Below are 19,554 nucleotides of genomic sequence, written 5' to 3' on the forward strand. Positions count from 1 at the left end.
GTATTTCCAAAGGGAAGTCAGGCCTTTGAAAGGACAACATTGTATAATTGACCCTTCAATAACACAAAGGTTCTAGGCCTCGACACCCAACACCTGACAGCCCCGTACAGTCAGAGATCTGCCTGTAACTTTGGACTCCTCAAACACTTAGCTACTAATAGCCCACTGTTGACTGGAAGCCTTGCTGATGACATAAATAATTGATAAACATGTATTTTATGTTACATACACTATACGCTATATTCTTACGATAAAGTAAGGCAGAGGAAAGAAAACTATTAAGAAAACCGTAGAGAAAATGTATTTATGTGACAATACCATAAAATATCCACGTAGACGTGGACCTGCACAGTTCACACTCGTGTTCAAGTGTCAGCTGGACTCCCTCACTTCTGCCCTCTGGTAGTTCATAAGAGAGCATGTCTGTTTTTATTGTTTTTCAACTGGCATCTTAGAAATAAATATTGCCGAATTTTGGGGTTACAAAATGTTACATGTAGGATTTAACTGGGGATCTGAATGTGGAGATAAACTAGGTTTCTTGGGTGTTGTGTCACATGAGTCACATGAGTGATGTGAATCCTTGGATATGAGAGTCGTGTGTATTAAAAATACACATCAAAACCATTATACTACCCAATAAAAATAGCAAAGATTGAACCATGATTTAAAATAATGGAGACAAAAGTAGTTCTAAAATTAAAGAAAGGTGGAAGATCAAGCTTTAGGATTATTTTTCTCTTTATTATTTTAGGTAGTGACTTCTGTAATCTGTGGACACAGTACAGACTTTGTTGAGGATTTGAATGAGACAAGCAGCGTAATAGACCATAATAGCTTTGCCTGTTGAACGGTGGATTTGAGAGGTTTGACCATAAGAAGGGCTTCTCTTGTTTAAGGAGCTTAGTTCAGATGTCAGATTTGTCAGGTGCTGTGTTGGAGATTATGCATTGAGCACTGAGTTCTTTTGCTTTCACAGAGCAAATAATGGGACTTCAAAGAGTTCTCTCTCTCTCTTTTTTTGGAAGTAAAAGCATAGACATAATTTTCCATGGCTAGTAAGAATAACCTGGGGCCAGATATTGAGTGTGTTACTCAGAAGGGAAGCGGGAGGGGAGTAGTTGAGTACCATGTTCCAGGTGGGTTGGCTGTCTGTTGCCCCTTACATGTGGGGATTGAGGCTCCAAGAGGTTCCACGATAGGTGAGGGGATAATAGGGAGTTGGAATCAGATGTGCTGGCTCCCAAGGCTGGTTTATTCATTCATTTTAAAGTTTTTGTTAGGTTGTTTAAGTAATCTCTGCACCCAACCCGGGGCTCGAACTCACAACAGGGAGATCAAGAGTCACACGGTCTTCCACCTGAGCCAGCCGAGCACCCCGTGTTTCATTGATTTATTGAGCACATACTTCCTGCATGCCCGTGGAGCAGCAGGCATTGTTCTGGCTGACTCATTGTTCCAGAATCACTGGGAAGCACACACAGCCCAAGAGTTGCAAGAAAGTCTTAGGGATGCTGTGGTTGCTAGGCTGACAAAGTGTGGCGTTTGAGCAGACGTCGAGTCCCAGTATTTTACCCTTTAGAAATCAGTGTAACCGTTACAAGAACCCTTTCAACTGAGAGTTTATTTGGCAAACTTGAGAAGTTTCTTATTTTAAGCGAACTCTTACCTATCTTTCTTTTAGTTTTCTGCCATTTTGTTCAGGGACCGCTCTTTACCTTCACCTAGATGCATATATGTCTTCGCCTGAGGTTTCTTCTAGTTTCTTGTGGCACTTTCTTCACTTAATTTTTTTAATCAAAATGGAATTTAGTGTACAGTGACGGTAGAAATACAACACCTTTTTTTCCCCTTTAGCACTCTTTTTTATATAAGCTAGGTCATAATGACTTAGCCTAGAACTTAAGAGAGCTACGGAGCAGTCTAAGCATGTATGCTGCTGTGGGTTTCCCTCTGAAGAAGTGGCATGTGTAGGTCTATTTATATGATGGTGGGTTGGATGAGGGGGTATGGAAACTGCTATGATTGAGGGGTACCTGAGGGTGGCATGAGGTATGAGCTTGGGAAATGGAAGATTTGGAGAGTCTTCTGACTGAACCACAATATTTGAAATGTCTTGTAAGATAGTAAATATATTCTTTGTTTATATTAGAGGGGAGAAGTTGCCTCAATGGATAGAAATTTAAGGAGGGAGATTGAACTCAGCAAAAGGAATAACTTTCTAACTACCTCTCCGAGCAGTCTAACAAGGAATCAGCTGTCTTGCAAAGTACTGAGGCCCATGTCAGAGGTGTGTCTGCAGGTGTTGAGCGGTCACTTATCAGGGATGTTCCTGATTGCTTAGCTCCCAGGTGGAAACTGCACTGATCACGGTCAGCCACTGTGCCTGGTGACTCAGCTGCATTCTCCTGTGCCTTTAACTGCCCGGACAGTAGGCCCCCTCTAATCCCTGGGACCCAGGGTAGTTTGGGGACTTCGCCTGTGCTGTGGTGGTGGAGCCAGGCTCTGCACCTGCTTGCTCTGGATTCTGAGGCCCATGCTTTCCACATAGCACCCCGTCCTCTCAGTGCCTTTTTTTTTTTTTTTTTTTTTTAGTTTATTTATTTTGAGAGAGAGAGAGGGTGTATTAGTCGGGGAGGGGCAGAGAGAGAGAGAGAGAGAGAGAGAGAGAATGAGAATCCCAAGCAGGCTGCACACTGTCAGTGCAGAGCCCAGTGTGGGGCTCTAACTCACAAACCTCGGGGTCATGGCCTGGGCTAAAGTAAGCCCTGTAGGCGCCCATCATCTCCGTTCTTAAGAGAGCTAAGTGCCTACCAAGAGCATTTGGATTCTTAACTGATTTTCTGTTAAGAACAAGTTAAAAAGAAATCTACCTTAACTGCTCCCCCACCCTTTTGTTTGTGCCCGTCCAGATACATTTGTATTTATTATCCTTGTCTGTGGTTAAAGCCTGTACGAGAGTCAGTGTCACCAGTTCTGTTGCATATTCCCTGCGGAATTCAATTTGGATTTCTTTTTTTAAGTTTGTTTATTTTTAGTAATCTCTACACGCAACGTGGGGCTCAAACTCATGACCCTGAGATCAAGAGTCACACGCTCTACCGACTGAGCCAGCCAAGTGCCCCAGATTTGGTTTTCTTCAAATGTGTTGACTTATTCTTTAAATGTATTTGCTTACTTGAAGTATCACCTCAGTCAAACGATTAAATTTTCCCATTTTGTTGTGATTTTTTTTCCTGTCTATGAATCCTACCTGGTAGGATTTTGCTATTCCTGTTTAAACTCTTTGCCCCTCCCCATTTTTTCTCTTTTGCATAAGCAAAACTGCCCTCTCTTCCCCTTTTATCAGCCTCCACTCGAACCTCTAAAGATAGGACACTGACCATCTTTGTGATTGGTTGGGATTTAATTTTTTTTTTTTTTTTTAAGTTTTAAATGTTAGATCTGCTATAGTTAACATGCAGCGTGATGTTAGTTTGAGGTGGACAATATAGTGATTCAGCAATTGCATAGGTCCCCTGGTGGTCATCCCAAGTGCACTCCTTAATCCCTATCACTTACTTCCCCCATCCCCCCATCTACCTCCCTGCTGGTGACCATCGGTGTGTTCTCTGTAGTTACGAGTCTGTTTCTTGGTTTGCCTCTCTCTGTCTTTCCTTTCTTGGTTTTGTTTCTTAAATTCCACATATGAGTGAAATCATATGGGATTTGTCTCTCTCTGACTTATTTCACTTAGCGTTACACCCTCTAGATCCATAGAGGTTGCAAGTGGCAAGATTTCCTTCTTTTTTTTTAATGGCTGAGTAATACTCCATTTTTGTCCATTCATCAGTCCATAGACATTTGGGCTTACCATAATTTGGCAATTGTTGATAATGCGGATGTAAACATTGGCGTGCGTGTATCCCTTCAAATTAGTGTTTTTATATTTTTCGGGTAAATACCTGGTAGTTCAGTTACTGGATTGTAGGGTAGTTCTGTTTTTAACTTTCTGGGGAATGGACAGGATTCATGGACATTGACACTATTTACTGCCCATTCATGCCGAGATAGGTGGTTTGGGTAATGAAGTTGCTCTCACTTCTCACTAGAGTCTCCAGACTCTCCTTTGCATCCCCGAGTTTAATAGTGTCTGAAAAGACTCCGAGAAGGTGCTGGCTAGGTGTTCTGCTTTCCAGGGAGAGGCATGAGCCTCATTCTGGCAGGGGGCTAGGGAAGCAAGTGCAGCGTATCTGCTGGGCTGTGATCATGCCACCACCACCGAGTTGTCTTCCCTTTCCTGGCACTGCCCGGCCCCATTCATTCTCCCCGCCGGCTCCTGCCTTCAGAATGCAGCTGTCCTCTGGCTTACTCCCCTGGACTCTGGCCTTGTCACCACGAGCCTCGAGCACCATGACCTGTGGCCTGACGAGGCTGCTCGCAGGCAGTGGGTGCTTTCCCGCCTCTGCCCTGGCCCCTGTTGCTCCCCTGGCTGGGAGTGCCCTCTGCACTCCCGTCTGGAGGAGATGGGCTCATCCGGTAAGACTGCCTTGCCTCAGGAGCGGTTTCTTCGTGTGTCTGGCCTCCCCTCTCCAGTGGAGGTGCCTGCTGTCCCCCCCCCCCCCCCCCCCCCCCCAGTTCGTGCTCCCACCTCGCAGGTCCCGACAGTGCCTTTAGCTCTTGCTGCTCGTATATGCTTACTTTATCTTCTGGTAGCCTGTGGGTCCCAGCTGTCTGCATTCTAGGCCCTAGCGTGGAGTTTCAGTAAGACACTTGGATCTTCTAGTTTGGGGCAAAAAAGACTAAAATGCTGCATCATTTGGAAATTGCTGCCAAAGGTGGAGAGGGAGGTCTTCAGTTTGATTTTCCTCTTTTCTCTAGAGACACCTGCTCTGGACATCCACCTCTTCACCATCCTCCTCACTGTGCATGACGATCAGGCTGACACTTTGACGTAGTGCCGTTGAGATGTGAGCATTGGAAGCTGCTCCTGAAATGTTTTGTTAATTTGTTCAGCAAATATGTAGTTAGCATTTACTGTGTGACAGACTGGGACCGAGGCGGCCTGCTCTCCTGGATTTGCAGTGGGGTTGGAGAGCCATAAAGTAGATACATGACAGATGTAATGGTGATACAGACTGTCAGGTAGAGGAGTTACCTCTGTTCTTTTGTTGTTTTCTGAGTTCTTTGTGGTACAGAGGTGGATTTCTCTGAATAGTCCTACAGAGATAGCCTCTAAATTTCAAGAGAAATTGGCTCTCTTTATTTTCATCTGGTCAGTTAAAAGGATTACTGTTTTTTTTTAATTTAATTTTTAATTTTTAAAAATTTACATCCATACTAGCATATAGTGCAACACTGATTTCAGGAGTAGGTTCCTTAGTGCCCCTCCCCCACTTAGCCCATCCCCCCCACAACCCCTCCCATAACCCTCAGTTTGTTCTCCATATTTATGAGTCTCTTCTGTTTTGTCCCCCTCCCTGTTTTTATCTTATTTTTGTTTCCCTTCCCTTATATTCGTCTGTTTTGTCTCTTAAAGTCCTCATATGAGTGAAGTCATGTGATTTTTGTCTTTCTCTGACTGACTAATTTCACTTAGCATAATACCTTCCAGTTCCATCCACGTAGTTGCAAATGGCAAGATTTCATTCTTTTTGATTGCTGAGTAATACTCCACTGTGTGTGTGTGTGTGTGTGTGTGTGTGTGTGTGTACACACACACACACACACACACACCCCACATCTTCTTTATCCATTCATCCGTTGATGGACATTTGAGCTCTTTCCATACTTTGGCTTTTGTTGATAGTGCTGCTATAAACATGGGGGTGCGTGTGTCCCTTCGAAACAGCACACCTGTATCCCTTGGATAAATGCCTAGTAGTGCGATTGCTGGGTCGTAGGGTAGTTCTATTTTTAGTGTTGTGAGGAACCTCCATACTGTTTTCCAGAGTGGCTACACCCGCTTGCATTCCCAAGGAATTGACTTTTTGCAGTTATGCAAAAATAGCAATGTTCCACTGTAAAACTGTGTGTACAGTTATTAACATGGCCCTTTCATTAACTGCTTGGACCCTTTACTCCCAAATCCTGGAATGAGTGGCCTGTATTTGGTATTTTGACACTGCTTCCCTTCACGCACCACTATCAGTACCTGCGTTCACCAGGTGGTCTGCCAGGGCTCAGGAGCTGCCCTAGGGCCTGTGATTTAGTGGGGCATGAGATAAAGTCCCTGGCCTTTTTTTTTTTTTTTTTTAATGTTTTTCTTTATTTTTGAGAGAAAGAGACAGAGCGCCAGTGGAGTAGGGGCAGAAAGAGGGAGACAACCGATCTGAAGCAGGCTCTGAGCTGACAGCAGAGAGCTCAGTGTGGGGCTCGAACTCATGAGCCATGAGATCATGACCTGAGCTCAAGTTGGACTTCTAACTGATGGAGCCACCCAGGTGCTCTGAGTCCCTTGCTTTTTATTTTTTTGTGTGTTTTAAGAGCTTATATATTTGTTTTGAGGGAGAGAGCAGGAGAGAGTGCACGGGGGAGGGGCAGAGAGAGAGGGAGAGAGAGAATCCCAAGCAGGCTCCATATGGTCAGCACAGAGCCCGTCGCAGGGCTCCATCCCACGAACTGTGAGATCATGACCTGAGCTGAAATCAAGAGCCAGATGCTTGGAGCACCTGGGTGGCTCAGTCAGTTAAGTGTCTGACTTCAGCTCAGGTCATGATCTCACAGTTTGTGAGTTTGAGCCCTGTGTTGGGCTCTGTGCTGACAGCTCAGAGTCTGCTTCCTATCCTCTGTTCCTCTCTCTCTGCCTCCTCCCCCCCCCCGCCACTCAAAAAATAAACGTAAAAAAGTCAGATGCTTAACCAACTGAGCCACCCAGGTGCCCCCCCCCCCCCCTTACCTTTTAAGTAGAGCTTACATTCAAGGCTGGAAGGCAGTATGTGGAAACAAACAAGATTTCAGGTGGTGCTAAGTGCTCTGGAGGAAATTACTTTGATGTGTAATCTGACTTCAATCCCTGTCTGTGAACAGCCTTTCTTTTTTAAATGTTTTTTTTTTTTTTAAGATTTAAAAAAAATTAAAAAAAATTTTTTTAATGTTTATTTACTTTTGAGATAGAGCGTGAGCAGGGGAGGGGCAGAGAGAGGGAGACACAGAATCCAAAGCAGGCTCCCGGCTCTGAGCTGTCAGAGCCTGATGGAGGGCTCGAACTCAAGGACAGTGAGATCATGACCTGAGCCGAAGTCAGAGGCTTAGGCTTAACCGACTGAGCCACCCGGGTGCCCCATAAAAATCTTTTTTATTTTAAAGAGGGAGAATGAGGGAGGGAGGGATGTTTAAAAACATCCACAAACCTAGACAGTTGGTAAAGTGGGGACAGTTGCTTAGTGTCCACAGTCACCATGATTTTGCTGATGCTGTTTTATGCCCCTTTCATTTTTCTTTCTCATTGTAATTTTAGAGCCCGTTCCAGACACTGTATGATTTCATGAAATGTTGTTGGCCTCTCGGCTCTTCTGATCCCAGAGGCCCGCGGGGCCCCCGTTCTCCTTGAGTCTTTACAGTGCTAATGATCCTGCTCATGTCACTCTCTCACCGTGTTTCAGACGGACCTAGTCCTTCTCCTGCTACTCTGATTGTTCCCATGTTCCTTTGCTGGTTTTCTTCCTTCTTCCAACTGTGACCACTTCTCAAGGCTTTGTCTGGTAAATATGTTACCAAGAATTTACTGTCCTTTCTGCATTTCATTAAGGGGGGAAAAAGCTTGCAAACATTCAGAGAACTTTTGTTCACTGAGGCTTTGTGCTTTGGAAATGCCATTTGGTGGTTTTGCTGCTTTTAATCTTTGGCATTAATTTCAGTTGCTGTCATTTGTTCCATTAAAAAGAATTCAGACCTAAGCCAGAAAAATAATTAAATTGGTCTGCAAAGGGAAAACAAACAGTACAGTATTTCAACAAGTCACAAATACATGTTTATTATTCACCTAAAAAATGTTAATATAAGACTCTTCACACAATGTCTTTTATTAAAGATGTAACATAAATCAAACCTGTAATGAGATACCGAATTTGTTTTCCTTTTTCCATTCTAGAATGTATGACAACATGTCCACAATGGTGTATATAAAGGAAGACAAGTTGGAGAAGCTTACGCAGGATGAGATTATTTCTAAGACAAAGCAAGTGATTCAGGGGCTGGAAGCTCTGAAGAACGAGCATAATTCCATTTTACAAAGTTTACTGGAAACACTGAAGTGTTTGAAGAAAGATGATGAAAGTAATCTGGTGGAGGAGAAATCAAACATGATCCGGAAGTCACTGGAAATGCTGGAGCTTGGCCTGAGTGAGGCACAGGTATACGTGAGGTCGCCTCAGACAGGAACATGCACTTGACAGTCTGGAGAAATGGAGACTTCATCTGAAATACGTAGTTTAATTAAACTAGAGGGAAGATACTTACAGAATAACATAGATCAGCTTGTATGTAATATAAATGGTGATTGATTTGGATATGTCTGAGTTTTAACAAGTAGAGGCAGTAAAATGGAGGTAACCCTGTTTGTCATTTAGGATTTGATTTTGGCCGCTATGTGTCATAAATGAAAACAGTGGCTTAAACATCACAGACATGTATAAGAGAAATACCAAGGTAGGCCTCCCCAGACAGGTTGTGTAGCTGCACAGTCCTCAGGGATGCCCAGGCCTCTGCATTATGCTGCACACAGCTTCTTTTGTGGAGTCAGAGCTGCAACCTTTTATGGAGTCCAGCTGCAGCCACATGACCACATTCTAGGATAGGGAAGGGACAGGAAGGGTGTGCCTCCTCCCTTTACTTCCTCCAGCTGGTACACAGCATTGCTTACATTTCTTTGGCCACACCTTGTTTCATGGCCACACCTAGTTGTGAGGGAGACTGGGGAATGCTGCCCTGCCCACTTACATTTCCACCTTCTTAAGCCTGAGGAAGAAGGGAGAATGGATATTGGCCAACAGCTAATAGTCTCTGCAGTACCCTAAGACAAGATTGCTAAACCTTTGTGGGTTTGTTTGTTTTTTAAGGGCTTATTTATTTATTTTTGAGAGAGAGAGGGCAGCGGAGGGGCAGAGAGAGGACAGAGGACGCCAAGGGAGCTCTGTGCTGATAGCAGAGAGTTCCACGTGGGCCTCAAACTCACAAACCGTGAGATCATGGCCTGAGCCACCCAGGTGCCCCTAAACCTTTGTTTTGTTTTTTTTTTTTTTGTTTTTTTTTTTTTTTTGTTTTTTTTTTTTAAATGTTTCTTTATTTTTGAGACCGAGAGAGACAGAGCATGAACGGGGGAGGGTCAGAGAGAGAGGGAGACACAGAATCTGAAGCAGGCTCTAGGCTCTGAGCTGTCAGCACAGAGCCCGACGCGGGGCTCGAACTCACAGACCGTGAGATCATGAACTGGGCCAAAGTCAGAAGCTCAACCGACTGAGCCACCCAGGTGCCCCTAAACCTTTGTTTTTTGAGTATACCTTTGTTTTTATCATGCTGGACATACAGGTGAAAAATTAGAAACAGCTAGGTGGTAACTGTTCCCCTGATAACTGTTGGCTCTGCCAGCACATTTCAGGTAAAATTACATAACTGAAATTTGGCCTCTTTTTTTCTTGGCTCTCCTCTTGTGCGGTGAATGAAGAAAGAAGTGGGGCCTGCTAGGTTACTAAGTCCCACGTCCATGAAGAGGACACTGTTCTATTCCACAGTGACTATCCATACCCTCATTCTAGAGTTTTTCATTCCCACTGTGTGAAAGACTAATTGTGGAACTTTAACTGTGTTTGCTTATTGTGAATCTGTTATAAGGCAAATTCTGTTGAAAAGTGATAGGAATATGGACTTCCTTTTTAGTTTGGCAAGTACTAGGGTTAAGAACAAAGGAGAAAAAAGCCTTACTTTCTGGAGTTCAGGTTTGAAACTAGGAGGATGGTAGAGGGAAAGGCAGTTGCATGGTCTAAAGACAGAACGGACTGGGGCCGACTTTTCCCAGCTCACTCTGCGCGTACACTTCTAGGAGCTTGCTAATGCCTCAGGCAGGTCTGTCCCTGAAACTAATCAGTGTACCACAGGCAGAGCCCTGGGGCCGTCGCCAGATTTTACAGCCTGGACTTAAGCTTATGAATGCAAAGTACATTCTGACAGCCTGGCGAGCTACAAAGATTTCTTCCCTTACCTTGGAACATCAAAGATTTGTCTGCCCGCCCTTCTCAGGCTCCGTCACCAGCCCCTCCCTGAGTGACCCCCGTACACATAGGCCTGCTTGGGCACACACTCTCAGATGTGGAAAAGGGTCTCTGAGAAATTATGTTGGAGACACTTAGAAAAGTAACAGTTTTGTCAGAAGAGTTAGCCGTGTGTCCATTGCTAGTCTATTTGAGATGCTGTCAAGCGGCAGAGCAGCGTGGGGTTCCTGTACGTGTTCTGAGCGCACGCCCCTGTGTACGTGAGACCGAGGGTGGGAAGGGAAGTGAGCAGCAGTGGTACTTGTCCGTGTCACAGCACATCCCTGCCCGCGTGAGGAGAGCAGGCACAGTGTGCGCGTGGGCGGGAGGGGGACGTGTGGGCTGGACCCTGCAGTGCTGTCAGCGCTTCTGTCTGTCCAGGTTATGATGGCTTTGTCCAATCACCTGAATGCTGTCGAGTCGGAGAAACAGAAGCTGCGGGCACAGGTTCGTCGCCTGTGCCAGGAGAATCAGTGGCTGCGGGATGAATTGGCCAACACGCAGCAGAAATTACAGAAGAGTGAGCAGTCTGTGGCTCAACTGGAGGAAGAAAAGAAGCATCTGGAATTCATGAATCAGTTAAAAAAATACGATGATGACACCTCTCCATCCGTAAGTGGTTCAGAAGGAATGCAGTATTGACAGTTAACCCTGCTGTAGTTAGTAGGTTCTTTTGGTAAAGCCGTCAGTGTTTTCCGCCCCCGCTTTAGTGGTTGCATGTAGGAAGACCAAAGATTCTAACTTTTGGGACTTAGTCCCTGGGCAAGTCATGGAGGTTCTCCTTGCCATGTGCTTTTCATATATGTGTTTGCAAGTTCTTTTTTTAAGTTTGTTTTTGAGAGCGAGAGAGAGAGAGAGCACATGCGCGTGAGCGAGGGAGGGACAGAGACAGAGAGAGAAAGAGAGAATGAATGAACGAGTGAATCTGTCCCAAGCAGGATCCAGACTGTCAGTGCAGAGCCCGACGTGGGGCTTGATCTCAGGAACTATGAGATCATGACCTGAGCCGAAATCAAGAGTTGGACACTCAACCGCGTGAGCCCCCTGGGCGCCCCTCATATGTGTGTTTTAGAACAGTGGTCAGAAACGTAAAAATACTTTGTAAATGTGAGGCACGATGCACAGAGGCACTTGACAAGGTTTGTCCCGGCTGGAGATCTCTTGAACGTTTTAACCCATGGAGTCTGGCTTCCACACCCAGCGCACTGCTGGAGCTCTCTCAGGTCAGCGTGCGTCCCAAGCAGTCATTTGTCATCTAACCTTGTAATCTGTAACTAAGTCTGTGGCCTGTAGTGCTGTGGGTCTTGACTTTCTCTTTGAGACTCTCTTCCCCCTGCTCCCAGGACACCATCTGGGTCTCCTGCTCCTTCACTCATGTTTCCTTCTTGCCTAATTATGCTTGGAATGTTAGGGTTCACCAGGGATTTTGCTTTTCTCCTTTTTTGTTGATTCTCTTTGGTGGTTCATCTCAGTCTTGATTATTTTCCATCCACCATTTATATCTGTTCAGTTAACAACTTTAAAAGAAATTTTGGACTAATTTCATTATTATTTTTTATTATTATTTTTTAAATGTTTATTTTGAGACAGAGTGCACGTGCACAAGCAGGGAGGGAAAGAGAGATAGAAAAACAAAGCAGATGCCAGGCTCCAAGCTGTCAGTGCAGAGTCCAACGTGGGGCTCGAACCCACAAACTGTAAGATCACGACCTGAGCTGAAATCAGATGCCTAACCGACTGAGCCACCCAGCCACCCTGTAGTAATTTTAGATTCACAGAAAAGTTGAAAAGATAGTGAAGAGAATTCCCATATATCCTTTACTCAGTTTCCCCTAATGTCACATCTCCCGTCACCACGGTGCGTGTCTTCATCCACTCTGGCCACTGTGATGGAATACCATAGGCCACGTGACTTATTTCTCCTGCTTCCGAGATCAGGGTGTCAGCAGTCGGGTGCTTGGCGAGGGCCTTTTTCCTGGCTGTGTCCTCGCATGGCCTCCCTTCGTGCGTGGGTAGAGGAAGAGAGCGAGAGAGCAGTCTAGTGTCTTTTCCTTTTTCCTCTTCGTGTAAGGAAGGACGCCAGTCCTGTCATGACGTCCCCATCCTCATGACTTCATCTAACCCACGTTGCCTCTGAAAGGCCCCTTCTCCACGCGCCATCATGTTGAAGGTTAGGGCTTTAGTAGAGGATTTGGGTGGGGGCGGGGGCACATCAGTCCACAGCACCCTGTTTTGTTAGGTTTGCCGTATTGCGCCCTTGTGGAGTAACTGAACGTTTTGCTGTAAAAGCAGCACTGCTATACGCTGCTGTTGGAATGAGAATAAATGGAGATGCTGAAGCCAGCCAGCGATTCACCTAGAATACTGGATAGTTTTGGAAGCTTTCATAGAGACTTTGAAAACTTTTTTTTTTTTTTTTTAACTTTTTTTTTTTTAATTTTTTTTAACGTTTATTTATTTTTGAGACAGAGAGAGACACAGTATGAACAGGGGAGGGTCAGAGAGAGGGAGACACAGAATCTGAAACAGGCTCCAGGCTCTAAGCTGTCAGCACCGAGCCCGACGCGGGGCTCGAACTCACGGACCGTGAGATCATGACCTGAGCCGAAGCCGGCAGCTCAACCGACTGAGCCACCCAGGCGCCCCGAAAACTTTTTATTTTGAAAAAATATCCAGCTTGGAGAAGTGAGCTAACAGTGAGCTAACTCTGCCTCTCAGCATCTACACAAACGACCGTTTCTTGTGAACTGTGTTCGAATAAGTGGCATACCTCATGCCACATTCCCCTGCTGCTGGGCCTATCCCCCTGGCATGAGGACAGACTCCTGTGGAATCCAGGGCCAGGTCAAGTCAGGCAGTTTGACACAGGCACAGTCGTCACCTGCTCTTCACTTTGTCCCGATTGTCTTGGCAGAGCCCTTCGTAGCGCTGTTTCACCATGGCAGCGTCTGGTTCACTTAGTCGTCATTCATCTGAAACTGGTCTTTTTTTTTTTTTTAATGTTTATTTATCTTGAGAGAGAGAGACAGAGTGGTGCGTGAGCGGGGAAGGGGCAGAGAGAGAGAATCCCCAAGCAGGCTCCTTGCTGTCAGTGCGGAGCCTGACGTGGAGCTCAATCCCATGAATTCTGGGATCCTGACCTGAGCCAAAATCTAGAGCTGGACGCTCAACCGACTGAGTCGCCCAGATGCCCCTGTAACAGGTCCTTTTCAAAAGAAGCAAAAAAACCCACCTTTCTTCGCTTTTCATAACATAGATATCTTTGAAGAGTATAGGCCAGTTGCTTCATAGATTGTTCCGCAGTGTGGGTTTGTGTGATGTTTCTCTGTGAGTGTATTTAGACGACGCGTCCCAGACAGGAATCTTATCTAGGTGACTTCTGTGTACTTCTTAGATTAACCCGTCCAGATGCGAGTGATGTGACCTGCCCCCGGGGTGATGCTGATTTCTCACTTGGTCGAGCTGTCGTCTGTTCTGTCCATTGTGTAGCCCTGGTTTTGACCCCTGCGCTAATCTGTGGGGACACTTGAGTCACAGACTCAAAGCTGGCAGGTTTCAAACTGCTCTTAGGGATCTTGTGGTGGAGGCAGTGAGCAGGGAGGAGAGATCTAGCCTCCAGGTCTGTGGCATTCAGAGATGGGCTGTTTTGGTCTGTTTTTACGTACTTGGTTTTCAAGTAAAATTTATTTCAAGTAAGAGTTTCCCCTTCTCTATTTGAATTGCTTCAGAATGCAGTGAAGAATCTAAGGCAGCCTTTTGCCCCCCTCACCCCCTGCCCACCTTCCTTTAATGTTTGAGTTCTAGTCCTGCGTGCTTTTTATTACTCTTTGCTAAATTGATGGATAAGCCAAATTGTGGATAATCCTGTATTTTATTTTGTTTATTTTTTGTTGAATCGTATTTATTCTCAGAAATGTCTAGTGTCTAAAACATAACTTTATAAGGTTATACATGTGAAATCTCCATGATGACAGTACATTTTATAGAACAAATATAAAATGTTTTTGCAACTTAACACAGCCCTCTGTTGTGTTTAGTCTTCTGATTTATTATCCACCATCTTTTCTAGGTTTTCCAAGAATGCACTATATTTGATTTTAAAACAGATGATCTTTTCTAAGATTTTTTGTTAAAATGAAATTTACACTAATGATTTCCAGTACAGGATTTATAGCACTCGTAAGACTAAAGTTGTCCTGGGTTGATTTTATAGGAGGACAAAGACACTGATTCCACCAAAGAACCTCTGGATGACCTTTTCCCAAATGATGACGACGAACCCGGCCAAGGAAGTAAGTTGGCGAAGGGGAGTGGTTAAGTGGCAGCCTAGAAACGGAAGGTGGTTTGTCCTGTTGTGATGTCATTGCCACAATCAGTGGGCATCTTCGCGCCGGTGGCCTGCCTCACGGGAGCGGCCCTCTGTGCACTTGGATGGCGTTATGTTTCCCAAAAGAACTTCAGAGAGTTTCTTGGCGGGATACAGTAGTACGTTAGACCAGCCCCTGCGAGATAGGGTTGTGCATAGACGGTTCAGACGTGAAGTGTGGACTCTTACGGGGTTGGAAAGGCAGAATTAGTTTGGTGCCGAGGGCAGTCTGCCTGCTCTGTTGGGGGCATCACACCACCCCTGACAAGTTACTGATGTTACGCAGCCTGCCTGGGGAGTGCTGCGTGGGCGTCCGTAGCGTGGGGCCCGAGCGCCACCCTGGACCAAAGCTAGAGAAGAAAGGTGTAATTCAGTGGTGTCGTCCTCTCAAGTGAAACTCTGTCTGTGCAGTCCAGCAGCAGCACAGCAGTGCGGCGGCCGCGGCGCAGCAGGGCGGCTACGAGATCCCGGCGCGCCTGCGCACTCTGCACAACCTGGTCATCCAGTACGCCTCCCAGGGGCGCTACGAGGTGGCCGTGCCGCTCTGCAAGCAGGCCCTGGAGGACCTGGAGAAGACTTCCGGCCACGACCACCCAGACGTGGCTACCATGCTGAATATCCTGGCCTTGGTGTACAGGCTAGTAGTTCTCATTTTCTCCTCTGGTCTTTTCCCGGAGGCCGTGTTTTTAATGAACTTGCCCGTAAGCTGCTTCACCAGCTTTATTGTTCACTTCTCCTCAGACAGCCAGGGGGTTAAATTCAAAATACTCAGCGAGCTCTGTGGCGAGGCTGTCACCCTGTGGAACAGATGCTGCCCAAAACGACCTAGGTCAGCCTTTCTAGAATAGCCCACATGCACCCTTCACTCTGGCCAAAGTCAACTCTTGATTTTTTCCAGCAGGCTCTGTACCAGGTTTCTTTTCTCCAGAACAGCCTTCCCACCTGTCTGTCAGCTCTCTCTCTTTTCTGAGTCTCGGATCCCACTCTCCCTTTGCCCCTGTTGTGTCGCCAGAGCCCTTAACCGCTGCCTTTCTTCTGGCGCCTGTGCACTGTGCTCGGCATCGGGGCTGTCTGCGCTTTGTTCTCTCTTCTCCCAGAGTCGTGTCCCATAAAGGTGGGGACCAGCCTGTGTCTGTGTCCCTGTCTCTCCCGTCACTCCAGCACGCTTCCTCCCTTAGGAGCCCCTGGCGAACACTTTGAAGGGAATTGAGGAATTAGCCCTTATGGCCCAGGGAATGACATATTGGAGCCCTTTGTGCGTGTCTCTTAGCTGACCTAGCCTGAACTAGATCAGAGACGGGTGAGTGGGGACCTGAGGAGGGGGAAGTTACTGCTCACACAGTAGGAGTGGTTTGCTGTGGCCCTTCCAGTTTTGTGGGTTGCAAATAAAGGGTTTGTGTTTCTTCATTGTCCCCATTCAACGTGTTTGATACACACAAGTATAGGTAGGATTTTAGGCTGGTTCCTGTGAGGCCCTAAAGAGGAATATGTAATTCCTGTCCTCAAGGAGAAGCCAGAATACTGAATTTACTTTTTTATTAAAAAAATTTTTTTTAGTGTTTATTATTGAGAAACAGAGACAGACAGAGCATGAGCGTGGGAGGGGCAGAGAGAAGGGGAGACACAGAATCCGAAGCAGGCTCCAGGCTCTGAGCTGTCAGCACAGAGCCCGACGCGGGGCTCGAACTCACGGACCATGAGATCATGACCTGAGCTGAAGTCGGACGCTTAACCGACTGAGCCACCCAGGCGCTCCCAGAACACTGAATTTAAAGCCAGGACAACTCTGTTTGTATCTCTGCTAAATGGCCCCAAGACCGAAGATGTTGTCCGGAGCCTTTAACTTTTCTGAGTCTCGGTTTTCTTCCTGGTTTTCTTTCCTGGTGTGCTGGTTCAAAGAGTGCTGGCTGGGTTTCTCATGTGTTCGAGCTGAGGCTGCTTGTCCTTGGTTTGGGGCCACGCCTGAGAACCAGTGTGGTTGCTCTTCGTGTGACTTCACTTTGGCCAATTGGTTTATAGTCCCTGACATGTTATGGCACAGTTTAGAAGGGTGCTCAGTATACCTTGTCTCGTTTAGTTGTTGTTGTTACTAATTACAAGTTTCTAGCAGGTTTTAAAACTGTCATACTTGCTGATTTTCACAAGAAGTTTGAGCCAGTTCATAATGTGTAGTAGGATAATTGGAGGAAAAAATCTCAAAACACTTGGCCAGAATTAGTGTGCTTCAGCGGTTCCATAGGCCTTCTGAACCCTTCCCATGTTTTGTAGGACAGACTGGATTCTGTAGGGCGAAGCCTTGCTGGGCAGCTCATACTCAGTTAAGAAACATGTGTGCTAGCTTTTGTATCACATTGTCAGTACATAAACCAAGGTGGGCAGAGGCTGGGTCTGGTCTGATGGTGTTTCTGTCTTACCACAGTCAAAAAAATATCCTCATTCCTCTTACTACAAGCAAATGGTGGCAAGTTGCATACCAGATTAAGACACTATAATGTGCCATATTTATTTTTAACTAGCTTTTTCATTATACACATAGCATATCATTACTTTCCAAAGCAACTCTGTGAGTTAGGTCATACACTTCCTTTCTAGATGGGCTGATTGGGACTGTGGGAGGCTTCTTCGTGTCCCAAAGCCTTGTAGCCGGTAACTGGCAGAGCCTGGGCTCAGATGCTGGCATCAGTTCTATCTGTTAGATAGATAGAGCAAGCTCACTTGTTCTGTGTGGGGCAGCTCGCCTTGTGGGAGCGGCATTGTCCTGGTGATCTAGAGGGGAGGGCAAGCTTCAGAAACTAATCAGGCCTGGATTCCAGTTCACATTTATTGGGGGAAGCTTTTTCTTGTACACTAGAGGTGTTTTTATTAGTTTTAATTGTTGATTTATTTTTTAAATAGTTGAAGCTTTTATTTCTGTAGTTTCAAAATTACATTTTAAAAAGATGGAGTAAGCTATATCCAAAACACTTACTGTATGTCTTTCAATTTAGAGACCAGAATAAATACAAAGATGCCGCAAATCTACTGAACGATGCCTTGGCCATCCGTGAAAAAACTTTGGGCAAAGATCATCCCGCGGTTTGTATATCTGGTTCTTTCATTCTTTTTACATTTTATTTTCCCTATTTTTTTTTTTACCCAACTCATTTTAATATTAAACTCAACAGGGAAGGTTTAAGAGCTGCCTTTTCACTAGATGGCACAGGTAGGTGTCTTGACTTATTTGATAGCAGTGACAAACTTCAGTCCTGGGGACTCTGATATTTAGCATGTGCTGGTGCACACTCGTTCATCATCACCATCTCAAATGGATCACGTACTGTATTTTTTTTTTTTTGTCTTAAATCAAATTGCATGTACTTCTGTAATTTTTTTTTCTGAAGAATTTATGTTATCTTCTTCTTAAAATCTGGTCAGATTTGCAAACAGATCTGTGTTTGCGTTGGTTGGGTTGGCTTTGTGGCTTCCAGTGAAATTAAAAAAAAAAAATCAAGATCATGTCGCTGATGTTGATTGTTGAATTTTTGTATCCTGCACTTTACTTCGTAGAATCTGTATATAATGAATTGCTCTTTTGCTTTTAACCGAAGTCCTATTTCTTCCTTCACTGAAGAGCACTTCACTGTGCACACTGAGCACCGACGGATGTGTGAGCTCTGAGTCCTGTCCGTCAGTCCTGTACCGCTCCTTGACGTTCCTTTTGTGTTGGTAGGTGGCGGCCACTCTGAATAACCTCGCAGTGCTGTACGGCAAGAGAGGGAAGTACAAAGAGGCCGAGCCGCTGTGTAAAAGAGCCCTGGAGATCAGAGAAAAGGTGCGGCCAGAGGAGTGGTGCTTATTGTCTTGAGATGTGGTGTTTTGTGTCTTCTAAGTATTTCAGGTTTTAAGTTTTGAGAGATGACCCCTGTGGTATGCGGTGACTGACCATTTCCTGAAAATAACTCATTGGATAAGGTATGAGGTGGACAGCCTGCAAAACACAGCCGATTGGCCCATTCACAGCATTCACACCGGTGTTTAAGAGGGGTGGGGGTGTCTGTGTCTGCCCGCCCTGCCTGATGTGGCCTGGGAATGCCTGCAGAAGGAGGAACTTCTGAGCACTGGCCGTGGGAGGCCTGAGGGCACACCATTTCACAATGGGGCATGTACCTGTTGAGAAGAAACACATTGAAATTTAAAAATAAAGTCACCAAATACGCTTGTAAAGCTTAAAAAATGAAGTTATTTTGAGAACTAAAGTGTAACTCAGAACTGTAGATGACGTCAGTGTCATGGATGTTAATTACGCCAGGAGCTACAGTTTATGGTAATTAGGTATTGGAAAAAATGTAGCTTGTCAATTCCAGCAGTAGGGAGGCTCAGGTGTCCGGTCCATTCCATGAATGACCAAGGGTAGTACTTTAACTTGGTATTTTTTGTGATTATTTACCCGCGATACTGCAAGGTCACTTAACTTTCAGCCATATGACAAGAGGAAGTAAAAAAGGGCTCATCATCAAATTATGCAGGAGAACTTCTTTTCTGCTGCCGTCTACATGATATTTATGAAATAAAATGGTCAGATTTTGAGTAGACTAGGGTTAAAGTCAAGGAGAACCCATAAGTATCAAATTAAGGATTATGAACTCTATACGGTGATCTACCAGATTCATTTGTACATAGTGGCTTTCATTTACTCATTTAGCAATGCGTGTTGAGTTCTTGGGGGCCCCTGCTTGGTTAGAGCTGGTGAATTACAAATCAGAGAGAATGCTCCTTCCCAGGGGGCACAGGATGTAGTTGGCTTCCAGGATAGAATTCCAGGAGTGTGCAGAGAGCATGGGCCCCCCAAAGTCCCAGGAGGGGACCGGGGTGCACCGGGGATGGCTTCCCATAAGTGGTCAGTGTTTGTACTGAGTCTTAAACAGGGTTCACAGGCAGGGAGAGCAAGGGAGTGCAGAGAGGGAGGGAGGGGCAGCATGCCTT

At 45.6% G+C, this 19,554-nt stretch overlaps 1 protein-coding gene across 12 annotated transcripts in view; it reads left to right on the plus strand.

Moving 5' to 3' along the window:
• Window positions 1–19,554, plus strand: part of KLC1 (kinesin light chain 1) — a 65,953-nt gene that overhangs the window by 19,652 nt on the left and 26,747 nt on the right. For 11 of the 12 annotated variants that reach the window (XR_006219134.1, XM_042990679.1, XM_042990683.1 and 8 more), the window contains exons 2-7: window positions 8,072–8,333; window positions 10,608–10,838; window positions 14,440–14,518; window positions 15,004–15,229; window positions 17,580–17,667; window positions 18,302–18,403. Coding sequence is in view for 11 of the 12 variants with exons in the window: in XM_042990679.1 (XP_042846613.1) it covers window positions 8,073–8,333; window positions 10,608–10,838; window positions 14,440–14,518; window positions 15,004–15,229; window positions 17,580–17,667; window positions 18,302–18,403 (987 nt within the window). In the remaining variant the exon portion in view is untranslated. Of the gene's footprint in view, window positions 1–7,583; window positions 7,683–8,071; window positions 8,334–10,607; window positions 10,839–14,439; window positions 14,519–15,003; window positions 15,230–17,579; window positions 17,668–18,301; window positions 18,404–19,554 lie in introns of all 12 variants that reach the window. The other variant, XM_042990680.1, reaches the window with a different exon arrangement.

This window comes from Panthera tigris, chromosome B3, assembly GCF_018350195.1.
Source record: "Panthera tigris isolate Pti1 chromosome B3, P.tigris_Pti1_mat1.1, whole genome shotgun sequence".
Classification (NCBI taxonomy): domain Eukaryota; kingdom Metazoa; phylum Chordata; class Mammalia; order Carnivora; family Felidae; genus Panthera; species Panthera tigris.